Source organism: Pempheris klunzingeri, chromosome 10 (genome assembly GCF_042242105.1).
Source record: "Pempheris klunzingeri isolate RE-2024b chromosome 10, fPemKlu1.hap1, whole genome shotgun sequence".
Lineage (NCBI taxonomy): Eukaryota > Metazoa > Chordata > Actinopteri > Acropomatiformes > Pempheridae > Pempheris > Pempheris klunzingeri.
Window position 1 is genome coordinate 27,577,536 of NC_092021.1, and position 20,098 is coordinate 27,597,633.

A 20,098-nucleotide genomic window follows, 5' to 3' on the forward strand; every position below is an offset into this window, starting at 1 on the left:
TATAGACCTCCACTACACACTGACACACTGACTAACTAGCACACACACACTATAGACCTCCACTACACACTGACACACTGACTAACTAGCACACACACACACACACACACACACACACACACACACACACACACACTATAGACCTCCACTACACACTGACACACTGACTAACTAGCACACACACACTATAGACCTCCACTACACACTGACTAACTAGCACACACACACACACACTATAGACCTCCACTACACACTGACTAACTAGCACACACACACACACACACTATAGACCTCCACTACACACTGACTAACTAGCACACACACACACACACTATAGACCTCCACTACACACTAACACACTGACTAACTAGCACACACACACTATAGACCTCCACTACACACTGACACACTGACTAACTAGCACACACACACACACACACACACACACACACACACTATAGACCTCCACTACACACTGACACACTGACTAACTAGCACACACACTATAGACCTCCACTACACACTGACACACTGACTAACTAGCACACACACACAATAGACCTCCACTACACACTAACACACTGACTAACTAACACACACACACTATAGACCTCCACTACACACTGACACACTGACTAACTAACACACACACTATAGACCTCCACTACACACTGACACACTGACTAACTAGCACACACACACAATAGACCTCCACTACACACTAACACACTGACTAACTAACACACACACACACTATAGACCTCCACTACACACTAACACACTGACTAACTAACACATACACACACTATAGACCTCCACTACACACTAACACACTGACTAACTAACACACACACACAATAGACCTCCACTACACACTAACACACTGACTAACTAACACACACACACACTATAGACCTCCACTACACACTGACACACTGACTAACTAACACACACACTATAGACCTCCACTACACACTAACACACTGACTAACTAGCACACACACACTATAGACCTCCACTACACACTAACACACTGACTAACTAGCACACACACACTATAGACCTCCACTACACACTAACACACTGACTAACTAACACACACACACTATAGACCTCCACTACACACTAACACACTGACTAACTAGCACACACACACTATAGACCTCCACTACACACTAACACACTGACTAACTAGCACACACACACTATAGACCTCCACTACACACTAACACACTGACTAACTAACACACACACACACTATAGACCTCCACTACACACTGACACACTGACTAACTAGTTATTTAACCCCTTGGTGACCAGTTGGCTGATCTGGTTGGTACCAGTGGATGCTGAGGGGGGGGCTGGTTCACCATCACACACACACACACTCTGGTGACACACTGAGCTGATACAGACTCTATAAGTCACAGTATGATCACAGTAACTGATCAGGTGTATTGATCACAGTAACTGATCAGCTGACAGACTCACATGGCGACTCCAAAGAACTCGTGTCTGGCGGTGGAAACGACCACGTCGGCCTCACACAGCACCTGCAGGTAGTCCTCCTTCCTGGGCAGGTAACCCCAGTTCAGCACGTGACCGTCCAGCTGGCGACGTGCCTCCGAGAAGACGTCTGCAGGATAACAGTGTGTTACCGGGGGGGTCAGTGAAGGTGTGGGGGGTCAATGAAGGTGTGCGTGTTACCAGGGGGGTCAGTGAAGGTGTGGGGGGTCAATGAAGGTGTGGAGGGTCAGTGAAGGTGTGGGGGGTCAATGAAGGTGGGGGGGGTCAGTGAAGGTGTGGGGGGTCAATGAAGGTGGGGGGGGTCAGTGAAGGTGTGCGTGTTACCAGGGGGGTCAGTGAAGGTGTGGGGGGTCAATGAAGGTGTGGGGGGTCAATGAAGGTGGGGGGGGTCAGTGAAGGTGTGGGGGGTCAGTGAAGGTGTGGGGGGTCAGTGAAGGTGTGGGGGGTCAATGAAGGTGTGGAGGGTCAGTGAAGGTGTGGGGGGTCAGTGAAGGTGTGGGGGGTCAATGAAGGTGGGGGGGGTCAGTGAAGGTGTGGGGGGTCAGTGAAGGTGTGCGTGTTACCAGGGGGGTCAGTGAAGGTGTGGGGGGTCAATGAAGGTGTGGGGGGTCAATGAAGGTGGGGGGGGTCAGTGAAGGTGTGGGGGGTCAGTGAAGGTGTGCGTGTTACCGGGGGGGGGGGGGTCAGTGAAGGTGTGCGTGTTACCGGGGGGGTCAGTGAAGGTGTGCGTGTTACCGGGGGGGTCAATGAAGGTGTGCGTGTTACTGGGGGGGTCAATGAAGGTGTGTGTGTTACCGGGGGGGTCAATGAAGGTGTGGGGGATCAGTGAAGGTGTGCGTGTTACTGGGGGGGTCAATGAAGGTGTGTGTGTTACTGGGGGGGTCAATGAAGGTGTGTGTGTTACCGGGGGGGTCAATGAAGGTGTGGGGGATCAGTGAAGGTGTGCGTGTTACTGGGGGGGTCAGTGAAGGTGTGCGTGTTACCGGGGGGGGGGGTCAATGAAGGTGTGCGTGTTACTGGGGGGGTCAATGAAGGTGTGTGTGTTACCGGGGGGGTCAATGAAGGTGTGCGTGTTACCAGGGGGGGGTCAATGAAGGTGTGCGTGTTACCAGGGGGGGTCAGTGAAGGTGTGGGGGATCAGTGAAGGTGTGCGTGTTACTGGGGGGGTCAATGAAGGTGTGTGTGTTACTGGGGGGGTCAATGAAGGTGTGTGTTACCGGGGGGGTCAGTGAAGGTCTGTCCGAGCAGCGACAGGTGGAACTCGAGTTTTTTCTCCTTTAGTTTGATTAAAGTGGAAAAAAACAGCTCAGGATCCTTATCATGCTCCCTGGGGGGGAGAGAGAGGAGAGGGGAGGACGGGGGGGGGGGGGGGGGGGGGTAAAACCAAATTCGTATAAAAAAAGATTTTTCACAATTAAAGTATTTTAGCTGGTCAGTTTCAGTTTAAACTGGTCTGTGTTTAGTTTAAACTGGTCTGTTGTAGTTTAAACTGGTCTGTGTTTAGTTTAAACTGGTCTGTTGTAGTTTAAACTGGTCTGTGTTTAGTTTAAACTGGTCTGTGTTTAGTTTAAACTGGTCTGTTGTAGTTTAAACTGGTCTGTGTTTAGTTTAAACTGGTCTGTTCTAGTTGAAACTGGTCTGTTTCAATTCAATTCAATTCAATTTTATTTGTATAGCCCAATATCACAACAGAGTCTCACAGTGCTTTACAAAGTTCACTGAAATAAACAAGTGTAAGCGAACAAACAATCTAATAAAGAGTCCAGCAGTCGATGAGGCCAAAGGATCAGTCCGATGGATCAGTCCGAGGCATCACCTGCCCTTCAGTTTAAACTGGCCTGTGTTTAGTTTGAACCGGTCTGTTCTAGTTTAAACTGGTCTGTTTCAGTGTGGTGCTGTCGGCTGACTGAGGTGATGAGAGCTACTGATGTGCTGTCAAATGATCTATTAGACATCACAGTATTTCAGTAAACATTCAGTAAACCCGTCAGCCCTGTCCTCAGGTACATCTAGTCTGTGATGGGAGACTTCAGCCAATCAGAGCCACGCTTACTGAAAGAGCGATCCTATTGGCTGCTGAGCCGTCCTCTGGTGTCGGTGGTCTGATAAAAGCACAGCACTGCTGCTGGGACCAAAAGCTGATTTTTTTGACTGGAGTCTGGTGTGAAGGTCAAACAGCAGCAGCTCCTCTCTGGTTTCCTCAGGAGCAGATTACCCCCCCCCCACACCACCACCACGACTGATAATTCCCTCATTTCTGAAAAACCTTTTTAACTCTTCTGTGAGCCTCTTTTCCCCCAGCGCTGATACAGGAGAGGACAGAGACACAGCAGCTGCCGCTCTTCTTCTTCCTCCTCTTCTTCTTCTTCTTCCTCCTCCTCCTCCTCCTCCTCCTCCGTCTGATGGTCGTCGTCTTCTCTCCGATGGTCGTCGTATTCTCTCCGATGGTCGTCGTCAGTTTCTCTCCGATGGTCGTCGTCTTCTGTCCGATGGTCGTCGTCTTCTGTCCGATAGTCGTCGTCTTCTCTCCGATGGTCGTCGTTTTCTCTCCGATGGTCGTCGTCTTCTGTCCGATAGTCGTCGTCTTCTCTCCGATGGTCGTCGTCTTCTGTCCGATTGTCGTCGTTTTCTCTCCGATAGTCGTCGTCTTCTGTCCGATGGTCGTCGTATTCTCTCCGATGGTCGTCGTCAGTTTCTGTCCGATGGTCGTCGTCTTCTGTCCGATGGTCATTGTCTTCTCTCCGATGGTCGTCGTCTTCTCTCCGATGGTCGTCGTTTTCTCTCCGATGGTCGTCGTTTTCTCTCCGATGGTCGTCGTCTTCTGTCCGATTGTCGTCGTTTTCTCTCCGATAGTCGTCGTCTTCTCTCCGATGGTCATCGTCTTCTCTCCGATGGTCGTCGTCAGTTTCTGTCCGATGGTCGTCGTCTTCTGTCCGATGGTCGTCGTCTTCTGTCCGATGGTCGTCGTCAGTTTCTGTCCGATGGTCGTCGTCAGTTTCTGTCCGATGGTCGTCGTCTTCTGTCAGATGGTCGTCGTCTTCTCTCCGATGGTCGTCGTTTTCTCTCCGATAGTCGTCGTCTTCTCTCCGATGGTCATCGTCTTCTCTCCGATGGTCGTCGTCAGTTTCTGTCCGATGGTCGTCGTCTTCTGTCCGATGGTCGTCGTCTTCTGTCCGATGGTCGTCGTCTTCTCTCCGATGGTCGTCGTCAGTTTCTGTCCGATGGTCGTCGTCAGTTTCTGTCCGATGGTCGTCGTCTTCTGTCCGATGGTCGTCGTCTTCTGTCCGATGGTCGTCGTCAGTTTCTCTCCGATGGTCGTCGGTTTCTGTCCGATGGTCGTCGTCAGTTTCTGTCCGATGGTCGTCGTCAGTTTCTGTCCGATGGTCGTCGTCTTCTGTCCGATGGTCGTCGTCTTCTGTCCGATGGTCGTCGTCTTCTCTCCGATGGTCGTCGTCAGTTTCTCTCCGATGGTCGTCGGTTTCTGTCCGATGGTCATCGTCTTCTCTCCGATGGTCGTCGTCTTCTGTCCGATGGTCGTCGTCTTCTCTCCGATGGTCGTCGTCAGTTTCTGTCCAATGGTCGTCGTCAGTTTCTGTCCGATGGTCGTCGTCTTCTCTCCGATGGTCGTCGCCAGTTTCTGTCCGATGGTCGTCGTCAGTTTCTGTCCGATGGTCGTCGTCTTCTCTCCGATGGTCGTCGTCTTCTCTCCGATGGTCGTCGTCAGTTTCTGTCCGATGGTCGTCGTCAGTTTCTGTCCGATGGTCGTCGTCTTCTGTCCGATGGTCGTCGTCTTCTGTCCGATGGTCGTCGTCAGTTTCTCTCCGATGGTCGTCGGTTTCTGTCCGATGGTCGTCGTCAGTTTCTGTCCGATGGTCGTCGTCAGTTTCTGTCCGATGGTCGTCGTCAGTTTCTGTCCGATGGTCGTCGTCTTCTGTCCGATGGTCGTCGTCTTCTGTCCGATGGTCGTCGTCAGTTTCTCTCCGATGGTCGTCGGTTTCTGTCCGATGGTCGTCGGTTTCTGTCCGATGGTCGTCGTCAGTTTCTGTCCGATGGTCGTCGTCAGTTTCTGTCCGATGGTCGTCGTCTTCTGTCCGATGGTCGTCGTCTTCTGTCCGATGGTTGTCGTCAGTTTCTCTCCGATGGTCGTCGTCAGTTTCTCTCCGATGGTCGTCGGTTTCTGTCCGATGGTCATCGTCTTCTCTCCGATGGTCGTCGTCTTCTGTCCGATGGTCGTCGTCTTCTCTCCGATGGTCGTCGTCAGTTTCTGTCCAATGGTCGTCGTCAGTTTCTGTCCGATGGTCGTCGTCTTCTCTCCGATGGTCGTCGCCAGTTTCTGTCCGATGGTCGTCGTCAGTTTCTGTCCGATGGTCGTCGTCTTCTCTCCGATGGTCGTCGTCAGTTTCTGTCCGATGGTCGTCAGTTTCTGTCTGATGGTCGTCGTCTTCTGTCCGATGGTCGTCGTCTTCTCTCCGATGGTCGTCGTCGTCTTCTCTCCGATGGTCGTCGTCGTCTTCTCTCCGATGGTCGTCGTCAGTTTCTGTCCGATGGTCGTCGTCAGTTTCTGTCCGATGGTCGTCGTCAGTTTCTGTCCGATGGTCGTCGTCTTCTCTCCGATGGTCGTCGTCAGTTTCTGTCCGATGGTCGTCGTCAGTTTCTGTCCGATGGTCGTCGTCTTCTCTCCGATGGTCGTCGTCAGTTTCTGTCCGATGGTCGTCGTCAGTTTCTGTCCGATGGTCGTAGTCTTCTCTCCGATGGTCGTCGTCTTCTGTCCGATGGTCGTCGTCTTCTGTCCGATGGTCGTCGTCTTCTGTCCGATGGTCGTCGTCTTCTCTCCGATGGTCGTCGTCAGTTTCTGTCCGATGGTCGTAGTCTTCTCTCCGATGGTCGTCGTCAGTTTCTGTCCGATGGTCGTAGTCTTCTCTCCGATGGTCGTCGTCTTCTCTCCGATGGTCGTCGTCAGTTTCTGTCCGATGGTCGTCGTCTTCTGTCCGATGGTCGTCGTCAGTTTCTGTCCGATGGTCGTCGTCGGTTTCTGTCCGATGGTCGTCGTCGGTTCCTGTCCGATGGTCGTCGTCAGTTTCTGTCCGATGGTCGTCGTCTTCTGTCCGATGGTCGTCGTCTTCTCTCCGATGGTCGTCGTCTTCTCTCCGATGGTCGTCGTCAGTTTCTGTCCGATGGTCGTCGTCGGTTTCTGTCCGATGGTCGTCGTCGGTTTCTGTCCGATGGTCGTCGTCGGTTTCTGTCCGATGGTCGTCATCAGTTTCTGTCCGATGGTCGTCGTCTTCTGTCCGATGGTCGTCGTCTTCTCTCCGATAGTCGTCGTCAGTTTCTGTCCGATGGTCGTCGTCTTCTCTCCGATGGTCGTCGTCAGTTTCTGTCCGATGGTCGTCATCAGTTTCTGTCCGATGGTCGTCGTCTTCTCTCCGATAGTCGTCGTCAGTTTCTGTCCGATGGTCGTCGTCTTCTCTCCGATAGTCGTCGTCAGTTTCTGTCCGATGGTCTTCGTCTTCTCTCCGATGGTCGTCGTCAGTTTCTGTCCGATGGTCGTCGTCTTCTGTCCGATGGTCGTCGTCAGTTTCTGTCCGATGGTCGTCGTCAGTTTCTGTCCGATGGTCGCCGTCTTCTGTCCGATGGTCGTCGTCTTCTGTCCGATGATCGTTGTGTACGAACGTCCCCACAGGCTGGTCACAGAGCATCTGTCTCTAGACTCTAGAGTGTTTTGTTCTTTTATGCGAACATGTTTAAAGATCTAAATAAAAGCAGCTGAAGTGTGGAGTAGCGAGCATGCTCAGTGGAGAGTAGAGCGCTCGTTAATATTCATGAGCTTAAGAAACAACTGATCATCTCATTTACACACCAGTGATTAAATATTCTGCTTAAAGTGGAACCCAAGAGGTGCTTTTTAGAAATTTAAATATTATTTACTGAATGTAAATAGTCTGAAAACCACAAACAGTTCTGCCATTAAATCTGTATAAACTACAGTTTACCATCATTAAATCTGTATAAAACATAGTTTACCATCATTAAATCTGTATAAAACACAATTTGGCGTCATTAAATCTGTGTAAAACACAGTTTACCGTCATTAAATCTGTATAAAACACAGTTCGGCGTCATTAAATCTGTATAAAACACAGTTCGGCGTCATTAAATCTGTATAAAACACAGTTTGGTGTCATTAAATCTAAATAATAAAACACAGTTTATACAGTTAGCCTCAGGTCTTCATATTTCCGTTGTTTGTAGTTTCGGTACATTTATTATCGTATCGTGTGATTATTTTATCGTCTATGTGTATTTGTGGCTGTTTTCTGTCGTGATTGTGTTTGATGTTCACTCACTTATGAGATTACCGTGTACCAGACTCCATAGGAAAAACCTCAAAAATAAGAGTTTCAGTATTTTGTGCTGTTGTTTGTTGTGTTTCAATCAGGACGTGAATCCTCTGATCCTGATCAACATAAAGCTCTCACACACGGATTTAAGCCCCCCCCCCCCCCCCCCCTCCGACCCCCCCCACCGGTGCTGCAGCATCTTCACCTGAAACAGCTGTTCACCTCCCCCCCCCCCCCCCCGCAGCAGCAATAAGACGGAGCTGTAATCTGAGGATCGGGGCCACACACAGATTAAACAAACAGACGAGAAGCTTCAATCAGAGATTAACAGAAATCCTGATTTCTGCGCGGCGCCGCGGCTCTAATCCATCTGTGTTTTTGCTCAGTTCGGAGCAGATTACAGCCGCACGCTGTTGTCACTGATACCGGACAGGCTGGACAACACAGCCACAGACGGCGGCATCAAACACTCAGCGCCACGGGAAGCGACCGCGAAGACGACGACAAACACCTGAGGTCACGTCCATCAGACTGCTGGGGCGCACAGGAAGTGACCGCCGCAGCGAGATCCTTCACAATAAAAGACACTGATCCTTTTAAGGTTAGAGCTAAAGCTGCATGCTAACATGATAATGAATAAAAATTCTGTTCTTTTAAATAAAATACACTTTTCTGAACATTATACAGTTATCCATAAATGACTGTTTAATGTTTACATTATTTTATTATAAATCAGGACTTAAACTAATAAATGATTTCATGCCATAGGAATGTTTTCGTAACAAACAGTCCAAGAATAATCATTTTACATAAATAAACTATATACTAATTATTGATTTGACTGATCATGAATTACATGTTTTTGTGACAATCTTGTCAACTTTACAATTCAGTTCTTTTCAGTTTCTCGTTATAAATGATATGGCTCCATAATTATCAGATTTCCGTTCATTCTTCATCACTAACATGTTTGTCTGTCATTTTAACATGTGACAGCCAGCAGGAGGCGCCGTCAGTTCAACGTCTCCTTCGTGTTTCTGACGAAACGGGTCGTTAACTTGAAGTAGTTGAGTGTTCATTGAACTCACCATCGATGAGGCCAGACGATGTGCAGAGGTCTCACCTGGACTCCAGGGCCCCCCCCACTACCTGGACATTGCTCTGTTCTGGACTCATGTGGATCAGACCTGTCGGGAGGTCACAGTACAACAAATTAGACACCAGAGACGAACAGGAAAAATTAACCCTTAGACCTATAGACCTCCACTACACACTGACTAACTAGCACACACACACTATAGACCTCCACTACACACTGACTAACTAGCACACACACACTATAGACCTCCACTACACACTGACACACTGACTAACTAGTTGTTTAACCCCTTGGTGACCAGCTGTTGGGGTGTAATGACTTACAGCCTGCGGCGGCGCTACAGGATGTTTTTGAGTTAATTAACGTTAAATATGGTGTCATTTAGGATTTTATTCATGTTGAAGTTGAAAGAATGTTTGTTACCATGGCAATGGCGGCCCGCCCCGCGGCTCGAGTGTGTCATCAACGTGAAACGGCGTGCGGAGGAGTTTGTGTTTGGGCAGCAGCCTGAAAAACAACCAGAAGAAGAATCTGAGCGCACAGAGTCGACGACACACACACACAGCGGCGGCCAACGGTCCCGACCGCCCCCGAACGCCTCGCCGCCGCAGATGGAGGAGGACGCCGTGATGTCACTAATGGACGGAGAGACGCTGCAAACACAAAGTGCAGATCGCTCGGTGTTCTCCCCGACACACCAGACGGCGTTCAGTGTGTTCGGCTCTCAGACAGACACACTGACCCTTTAATCACCTCTGAGCTAATCATTTGATTCAATGATCCATTTTAGAAATTAGATGTTTGGCTGGAGGCAATAAAACTGGGGGGGGCGATTATGTTATTGATAAATCAACAATCAGTGTGACGACCTCTGAGGCTGATTAAACATGAAGGTTAATTCAGCTCACTGTATGAGCCAGGAGGAGGAGGAGGAAGAGGAGGAAGAGGAGGAAGAGGAGGAGGAGGAGAGAGGAGGAGGAGAGTCAGTGACTCTCTGACTCAGACTCAGTCAGACTCGGAGTCAGTCAGACTCAGACTCAGACTCAGACTCAGACTCACTGGGCTCGGCTCATAGTTAGTAGCTCATAGCTCAGAGTTTGAAAAGATGATCAATCGTATAGTTTTTCTTTTGATGAAGAATCAGGTCCACAAACCCAAACACCATACAAGGGTTAGATACACACGTCTGTGTGTGTGTGTATTCTGTGTGTGTGTGTATTCTGTGTGTGTGTGTATTCTGTGTGTGTATGTGTGTATTCTGTGTGTGTGTGTATTCTGTGTGTGTGTATTCTGTGTGTGTATGTGTGTATTCTGTGTGTGTGTGTGTGTATTCTGTGTGTGTGTGTGTATTCTGTGTGTGTGTGTGTGTGTGTGTATTCTGTGTGTGTGTGTGTGTGTATTCTGTGTGTGTATGTGTGTGTGTGTATTCTGTGTGTGTATATGTGTGTGTGTGTGTGTGTGTGTGTATTCTGTGTGTGTGTGTGTGTGTGTGTGTATTCTGTGTGTGTGTGTTTCCATGACTTCAGAGGACATGTCATTGACATCCATTCATTCAGCACACTGACCATCAGCACTACTTTCCAAACCTCCCTGACCTTCCACCACTCTGTGAGGACCCTGTGATTTATGGGGACCTGCAGGGCGCCTCCACTTTTCAGCTAATTAAACCTGCAGGACCGTTTACTGCCACCCTTTAATTACATTTAAGGCCGTTTTTTATTCTCCAATAAAAACAAACATCAGATGTTAAAATACAGCCGAGCCGCTCCGAGTGGAAACATTCAGCGCCGGATCATAATTACACATAAAACCAGTTTAGCAGCATCACACGTTAATTAGTGTGAAACGCTGCGTCTGACCTTAACGACATCAATCAGTCTGCAGGTCTGAGATCAGCGGGTGAACGTTTCCTCCGATGATCGCATCACATTTTACAGCACAATGTTTGCCCAAATATTCGTGGAATGAGACAAATATTTACCGGTGATGTTTCCGGCTCATTATTCAGCGCCGTGTTCCTCCGTGTGACGGCCGACGTCACCCAGGATGCAAACACACAGGAAGTGAAGTGTAAGACGTTAGCTAACCAGCTAGCCGCTCCCGGGAAGGTCTCCGGGCTCTGAGGCCTGTTTGGTGGCCAAACCGTGTAACTACAACAATGACGGCCATCACGTAACACCAACGTATTGAAAGCCAAAAGGACTAAATCAGTCACGATTTCGGCAGCATTTGAAGTAATCATAAACGTTTTGTATATAAAAGCCTGGTAACCGGAGGGATTTGTATTATTATCATTATTACTATTGTGTTTGAAGTTTATTATTCTTTTGGAGCTGTGTGTAACAAAAAGCAATTTCCCCCTGGGGATTATTAAAGGAATTCTGATTCTGATTCTGATGCATCTTTTCTACAGCAATGACAGAAATCTCACTGAAAACATCACATAACAGTTTGAGAATTTTAAGAACTCAGTGTGTTCAATAAACAGTGAGACAGTTCAAACTTCTATTTTAACTCATTTTCAAGTTCATTGATAAAGAAAAATTCATAAAATTCCAAACTTTTGTGCTCTATTTTCAGGATGCTTAGGAAGTTAGCAGAGGGCAGACAGGAAGTTAGCAGAGGGCAAACAGGAAGTTAGCAAAGGACAGACAGGAAGTTAGCAGAGGGCAGACAGGAAGTTAGCAGAGGGCTAACAGGAAGGTAGCAGAGGGCAAACAGGAAGTTAGCAGAGGGCAGACAGGAAGTTAGCAAAGGACAGACAGGAAGTTAGCAGAGGGCAGACAGGAAATTAGCAGAGGGCAAACAGGAAGTTAGCAAAGGACAGACAGGAAGTTAGCAGAGGGCAGACAGGAAGTTAGCAGAGGGCAAACAGGAAGTTAGCAAAGGACAGACAGGAAGGTAGCAGAGGGCAAACAGGAAGTTAGCAGAGGGCAGACAGGAAGTTAGCAGAGGGCTAACAGGAAGGTAGCAGAGGGCAAACAGGAAGTTAGCTGAGGGCAAACAGGAAGTTAGCAGAGGGCTAACAGGAAGTTTGCTGAGGGCAAACAGGAAGTTAGCGGAGTCATGATGTAGAACTGAGAATCCAATTCAGACCACATGACCTCAGTCTCAAACCAGACCCCGATCTTAAAAGTCTAGAGAAGAGACCACAAATAACCTTATTTAAGGATCCAGGATCTGCTGGATCTTGAACTAGACCAGATTCAGGTCTCCGGTCAGAGCTCCACTCTCTGGGACCAGGTGGATGCATGATAACAGATCCAAAGACCGTCAGACCAGGTACAAAGTACACCTGAGGACAATTGGACTGATCCAAGGAGACTTAAATAAATCATAACAGGTCAAAGACTGATTAATGCTTTTATTCAATCTGGAACAAAACTGACTGTCCAGATCCAGGATTCAGGTCCTGGAGCAGGTCTTTGTTACCAGTCTCATGGGTCCCATGAGGACTCCATCAGGCTGTTAACAAGAAGCCAAAAACAGAATCTACTGCCGTCTGTCATAACCAGAGGTCTGTTCAGGGGTCAGCGGCACCAGAGCCTCCATCAGGATTAATCAGGTCTACAGCCGATCACCTGACAGGCAGCAGAGCCCCGACACAGAGACCGCCGGCGCCCGGGCCTGAACGAGGGGACCGACACCCGCTGGTCACGTGGCATCCCCACCGATGTGGTTTCAGCATCCTGCTGCGGAGCCATGATGGATGGGAGGTCTCTGTGGTCTCCACCGGCTCCGGTCGATCACTATTGGATTACAGAAGGCCGTCTGATGGATGGACGCCACAAGCACGCTGACCACAAACAGGCCCAACAGGCGTTCACACACACCAGACTCCATTCACAAAAGAAACATTTTTGTTTTGGTTCAGCTTCATTCTCTCGGGCCGGCTGAGTCTTGTCTTCGTTTGGTTCGTTGCGATCTGTCTGCTGAATTAAACCAGTGGAGCGTTTTTACCGCCGCCGCCGTCTGAGGGAAACCGAAGCGTCTGCTCTGAAAATCACTGGAAAGTTTGATATTCAACCTGTGTTTGGTGCTCACACTAACACACAGTGAATCACTGGAGCCGTCCTGCTGCAGTAGCCTCAGTGATCACACACACACACACACACACACACACACACACACACACACACACACACACACACACACACACACACACACACACAGTGTGTATCTTTGAGTACACACTGACCTGAGGCCTGACCTCAGTCCTCTGCTGAATCTCATGGGTCTCTTCCAGTCTGGGTTACTGCTAACAGGCTAATGTTAGCATGCTAACGTGACACAGTCAGCAGTAGAACATTAAAACAGCTGCTAAGCCTCCTGGGTAACAAAGCTAACATGCTAAATGGTGCATAATTAAGGTAGAGGCCACTGTGTCACCATGCTAACATTAGCGTGTTAGCATCTTCAGAAGGTTTTATGTTAGCTCTTAAAGTAATTAAGGTAAAGGTTACATATGAAACACTGACATGCTAGCATGCTAACATGAGCACTGTAGTGAGTTAAACCCACCGCTAGTTCTGAGCATCCAGGACATTTTAAATGTATTTTAAGTGTTCAGTTCCACTGATGCGGCTCATTTGGAAATGGTTGGTTCTTTCGCCTCACGGTTCAACACGCAACGCTCCAGCTATCACAAGCTAATGCAACCTAGCAACCTTAGCTAGCTATACCAACAGTAACACTTCATTTGTGACATTTAGGAAGAATGTCAGGAGAAGCAAGACAGAAAACTACAGAGAAGTACACAAACTGAGCAAACTATGCAAAGCAAGCCACACCAACTACAGACACCCTGAACACCTTGTGCTTTGGTTTTAATATGAAATGTTGCTGTTGTGATCAGCTGAACTAACCCTTCAAAACGCCTAATGTCCTGTCACATATACTGTGTAGTTGGGGTTGGGCTTAGTGTTGGGGGGTCACAGTTGGAAGGTTATTGTTGGGTTTGTGGGGTTGGGCTGCAGGGTTATGTCTAGGTCCCTCTGGTGTTTCCAGCTTTGAAGGGGGTGGGGGGTCTGACTGACCTGCTGACGTCGGGGAGGTGGAGAGGATAGTGCAGGACCAGACTCTTGGGCCGGATGAGCAGGTCCAGGTCTCTGGGTCTGTGGTCGGGGATCTTCTTCATGAAGGAAGAGATGGAGGACAGGAAGGAGTCCATGTTGAAGGCGGAGTTAAAGACGACCACGTCTGCCACCAGGCTGTGGACACACCGCAGTAAACACCTGATCAATACAGGCCTGCAGATCACCTGGACGGCCAGTGGGCCATCTGAGACACACCGAGGGCCGCTAGCACAGTCCTTCAGTCATCAGTAGATTTATAGAATCACTGATTCACTGTTTCTGTTGTATTTTTACCTTGGATTTTAAATCATGTTCCACATGATGAAATGTGTCAGCGTTGAGATTCAAGAAATAAGTTAGCTTAGCGTTAGCTGTCTTCCTGTTTCCAGGATGTCTGTGAACAGGTAAAAGGCAGCAACGGTACACTGCAGCAGCCATATTCAGTCGACTAACACAAGGTAAAATCTCACTTCACTGCTAGTGCTAGTAGCGTTTCTTTATTTAGCAAACGGTACGTTAGATCCAATAAGATTTTCTCTTCTTCTTTGTTTTGTAGTGGATCTTTGGGGCTGTTGGTCGCATAAAATGCAAATCTGAGGACATCGTGTTGGACTTACAACCCCGACACGCACCGATCAGTTCTCTCTGGTTGACAAACTCTGTATGAAGTCACTCATGGTCCGATGTTTCCTCCCTGACAGCTACTGTTGAGCAGACAGATAAACTGATGCTGATTTATGTGTAATAAGATAATGTCAGCTGATTTATTTGAGCTTATTGCAGCACCAACATTAACAGTTCTGGAGCCACCTAAAATCAGCAGTTTTCTAAGTGGAGTTCTGATATGAACCCTGAGCTGCAGTGGTGCTGCATTATAATTGGGGTGAGTGCAGTAATCTGGCTGTGATCCAATCAGAGGCCCCTTAATGATCAGTTATTTAATGCTGCAGTAACGACATTAGAGAGACTCTTATTGACAAGCTGCCCTGCAGATCAACAACAATCAGTTTTCTCTTTACAGTCGGACAGCTGATTAATGACAACTAGACTGCAGTTACACACACAGCATCATGTCACAGCAGCTCGTTAACCGATCACACTCATTAAGACAAAGTGTTACAAACAAACGGCAGCAGGTTCCATTCTTATATTGTTCGCTGGGTATTTTCATGGTGCAGTGGAATGCTGTTGTTTCACAGGAAGAAGGCTCCAGGTTTGTGCTTTGGACCTTTGAACCTTCCTGTAAGGAGTTCTCATGTTCTCCTCCTGCTTGTGTGGGTTCTCTCTGGTTCTCTCTTAGTGTTTTCAGACAGACATGGTTCTGGTTCTGGCTCTGGTTCTGGCTCCGATCTGGAGTCTCAGAACCTTGGTGCTTTGTGGTGAACCAGCCTGCGTTCACACCAGTTTAAGAGGAACCAAAGTAGGTGAACGTTACTCCGTGTTACTCAGGCGGAAGTAAACACAACACACTCTTCCAGTTTGGCACATAACTTGCTTTTTCTTGAACTGATGATGTCACGGTTCGCGAGGAAGAACCAACTATTTTTTGGTTCCAGCTGAGAACCAACTTTTCAGGTTCCGAACCAATTTTTTTCCAGTTTGAACATGCCAGCCGGTTCAAAATTAGGTTCGGGAAACGGAATCGGCACAGAGCCCTGCCAGTGTGAAAGCCCTATCTGGTTCTCTCTGGTTCTCCAGCTTCCTCCCACTGTCACACACCTGCAGGTTACCTGGAGACTCTTAAGTGACTGCAGGTGTGAGTGTGGATGGTCGTCTGTCTCCAGGGTGACCCCGCCTCTCCCCCAAAGTCAGGGGATTTTAAACTGGTGACAGAAAACTGAGACACTCCAAACATCAGTCAATGTCTTTGGCTTTTTAAGGTGAGCAAGTCATTACAGGAGAACCCCACTGTTCCTACCCATGATCCTCTCTGTCCATCTCCTGGTGTCTGAATGACTGGTAGATAGTAAAAGTGTTGGCATTGGTCCAGTAGATCACCTCAGCCAACAGCTATTTTATCACCCTATTCAAAGCCACCAGACTACATTCACAAAAACAGGGATTTTAGCTCATAGAACACAGGAGCTGCTGCTCTGCTGGTTGTGTTATTGGTGTTTTAAAGGGTTTGTTCAGATCTGAACCAACTCTTTAAAACACCAAAGTCACAATAACACAAACACACTGACTGATGGAGGCAGCAGCAGAGCAGCAGCTCCTGTGTCCTGTTCTCTAAAATCCCTGTTTTAGTGAATGTAGTCTGGTGTGTGTGCAGAGAGCGATATATCGGCTGTTTGTGGTTAAACCAGACTGGACCAGTTCCAACTATTTTAGTACCTAGCAGTCATTCCGAGACCAGGAGAGGACCCTGGGTTAGAAACAGCAGAGTTACCTGACTCTGATGACTTCAAAACAGGACTGAGGGGTTTACCATGAGAGGACCTGGTTGTATCCGTACTGGAAGTCCCTCTCCTGCTCTTTGCGGACCGGATAAACCAGCTGGTTCTCGTGGAAGTACAGAACCTTCTTCAGACGGGCCAGATCAGGTCTGAGAGCCACCAGCTCACACAGGTTCAGGACCGAGCTGCTGAACAGGACCCTGATTTAACACACAAAAAAACATGTTAATGACTAACGACTAGAACAGAGACAGAACACTAAAGAGTAGAACAGAGACAGAACACTAAAGACTACAACAGAGACAGAACACTAAAGACTACAACAGAGACAGAACACTAAAGACTAGAACAGAGACAGAACACTAAAGACTAGAACAGAGACAGAACACTAAAGACTAGAACAGAGACAGAACACTAAAGACTAGAACAGAGACAGAACACTAAAGACTACAACAGAGACAGAACACTAAAGACTAGAACAGAGACAGAACACTAAAGAGTAGAACAGAGACCAGAGGAGACAGAACACTATGGTGATGATGATGATGATGATGATAGTGATTAAGGTGATGAAGATGATGATTAAGGTGATGGTGGTGATGATGAAGATGATAGTGATGATATGATGATGATGATGATGATGATGGTGGTGATGGTGATGGTGGTGATGATGATGGTGATGATGAAGATGATGGTGGTGATGAAGATGATGGTGGTGATGAAGATGATGGTGGTGATGGGATGATGGTGATGGGGATGATGATGATGATGATGGTGGTGGTGGTGGTGATGATGGTGATGGTGGTGATGGTGGTGATGGTGATGATGGTGATGATGGTGATGATGGTGATGATGATGGTGATGATGGTTATGATGATGATGGTTATGGTGGTTATGATGATGATGGTTATGATGATGATGGTTATGATGATGATGGTTATGATGGTTATGATGATGATGATGATGATGATGATGGTGATGGTGGTGATGGTGGTGATGGTGGTGATGGTGATGATGATGATGATGATGGTGATGATGGTGATGATGGTGGTTATGATGATGATGGTTATGATGATGATGGTTATGATGATGATGATGATGATGATGGTTATGATGATGGTTATGATGATGATGGTTATGATGATGGTTATGATGATGGTTATGATGATGATGGTTATGATGATGATGGTTATGATGATGATGGTTATGATGATGATGATGATGATGATGATGGTGGTGTGGGCCACCAGGATGAGGTCTCCTCTGAGGATGATCCCACAGTCCTGATCCCCCTGATGATGATGATGATGATGATGATGATGATGGTTATGATGATGATGATGACGATGGTTATGATGACGATGGTTATGATGATGATGATGATGATGATGATGGTTATGATGGTTATGATGATGATGATGGTTATGATGATGATGATGGTTATGATGATGATGATGATGATGATGATGATGATGATGATGATGGTGGTGTGGGCCACCAGGATGAGGTCTCCTCTGAGGATGATCCCACAGTCCTGATCCCCCTGATGATGATGATGATGATGGTTATGATGATGATGGTTATGATGATGATGATGATGATGGTTATGATGATGATGGTGATGATGATGGTTATGATGATGGTGATGATGATGATGATGATGATGGTGATGATGGTTATGATGATGATGATGATGATGATGATGGTGGTGGTGGTGGTGTGGGCCACCAGGATGAGGTCTCCTCTGAGGATGATCCCACAGTCCTGATCCCCCTGATGATGATGATGATGGTGATGATGGTTATGATGATGATGATGATGATGATGATGATGGTGGTGGTGGTGGTGTGGGCCACCAGGATGAGGTCTCCTCTGAGGATGATCCCACAGTCCTGATCCCCCTGATGATGATGATGATGGTTATGATGATGATGGTTATGATGATGATGATGATGATGGTGATGATGGTTATGATGATGATGATGGTTATGATGATGATGATGGTGATGATGGTTATGATGATGATGATGGTTATGATGATGATGATGATGATGATGATGATGATGATGGTGGTGGTGGTGTGGGCCACCAGGATGAGGTCTCCTCTGAGGATGATCCCACAGTCCTGATCCCCCTGATGATGATGATGATGATGATGATGATGATGGTTATGATGATGGTTATGATGATGATGGTTATGATGATGATAGTTATGATGGTGATGATGGTTATGATGGTGATGATGGTTATGATGATGATGATGGTTATGATGATGATGATGGTTATGATGATGATGGTGGTGTGGGCCACCAGGATGAGGTCTCCTCTGAGGATGATCCCACAGTCCTGATCCCCCTGATGATGATGATGATGATGATGATGATGATGGTTATGATGATGGTTATGATGATGATGGTTATGATGGTGATGATGGTTATGATGATGATGATGGTTATGATGATGATGATGGTTATGATGATGATGATGGTTATGATGATGATGGTGGTGTGGGCCACCAGGATGAGGTCTCCTCTGAGGATGATCCCACAGTCCTGATCCCCCTGATGATGATGATGATGTCCTGTCAGCTTCATCATCAGGACCCTCTGGATCAGATCTGGATCTCTGGGTGACCCCCCCCAGAAACCAGCAGCTCCTAACCTTTGAATATTACAATCCCGAACATCGTGTGTACAAATGCTACCTGCAGCCTGTCAGTCTGTACCATGTGACCTGTGAAGCTCACCTGTATGAAGGACAGGTGGGGACGGTCTGGCTGAAGTGGAGCGCCGCCGTTCTTGCCCTCCAGTGCCATTTCTTGGCGGGCAGCGTGAAGACGGAGCAGCCGCCGATGTGTTCCTTCAGCAGGTCGATCAGCTGTTTGTGGGAGCCGCCGTAGAACGGCTCGAGGAGCAGGACGCTGGGCGACGGAGAGCCCTGATGGACAGGAGACACAGTTATTGATCACACTGATCGTATTGATCAGGGGGAAGGATTAGAGAGCTGATGGAGGATGAAGGTATATGATCACACTTTCACAGCTCTTTGTTCTCTTCACTGTTTTATGGTACGTTTATGTAAAACCTACAGACTGCTACTGAGAAGGGACGTTTGTTCTACAAAGACCTCCTCTGATTGGTCAGGTTTAGACAGGACCCTCCTCTGATTGGTCAGGTTTAGACAGGACCCTCCTCTGATTGGTCAGGTTTAGACAGGACCCTCCTCTGATTGGTCAGGTTTAGACAGGACCCTCCTCTGATTGGTCAGGTTTAGACAGGACCCTCCTCTGATTGGTCAGGTTTAGACAGGACCCTCCTGTGATTGGTCAGGTTTAGACAGGACCCTCCTCTGATTGGTCAGGTTTAGACAGGACCCTCCTGTGATTGGTCAGGTAGCCCTTCCCTAAAGCCCCCCTTCATGGTCTATTTTCCTCTAAATGGTTTCAGGTTATCTTCGGTATTGTTTTTGTTTCCTCCTGTAAGAGTGTTTATGTGTATTATTAACATATTAATGTTAACCTGTACAAAGGTTACACCTGTACGAATGCTAACATGTAGGAATGCTAACCTGTGCTAATGCTAATGTGGAGTGTGTACCTTATTCATAAATAAACTGTAGTATTATTGCTTTTTTAGCTGTTAACTGATGCGATTGATCGTATAA

At 47.6% G+C, this 20,098-nt stretch overlaps 1 protein-coding gene across 1 annotated transcript in view; it reads right to left on the reverse strand.

Moving 5' to 3' along the window:
* gtdc1 (glycosyltransferase-like domain containing 1) overlaps positions 1 to 20,098 on the reverse strand; it is a 32,699-nt gene that overhangs the window by 4,005 nt on the left and 8,596 nt on the right. The window contains exons 2-8 of the mRNA XM_070838150.1: positions 19,182 to 19,372; positions 16,468 to 16,635; positions 14,001 to 14,174; positions 9,388 to 9,471; positions 8,954 to 9,052; positions 2,745 to 2,854; positions 1,492 to 1,636 (exon numbers count right to left, since the gene is read on the reverse strand). Coding sequence (XP_070694251.1) covers positions 1,492 to 1,636; positions 2,745 to 2,854; positions 8,954 to 9,052; positions 9,388 to 9,471; positions 14,001 to 14,174; positions 16,468 to 16,635; positions 19,182 to 19,372 — 971 coding nt within the window. The remainder of the gene's footprint in view (positions 1 to 1,491; positions 1,637 to 2,744; positions 2,855 to 8,953; positions 9,053 to 9,387; positions 9,472 to 14,000; positions 14,175 to 16,467; positions 16,636 to 19,181; positions 19,373 to 20,098) is intronic.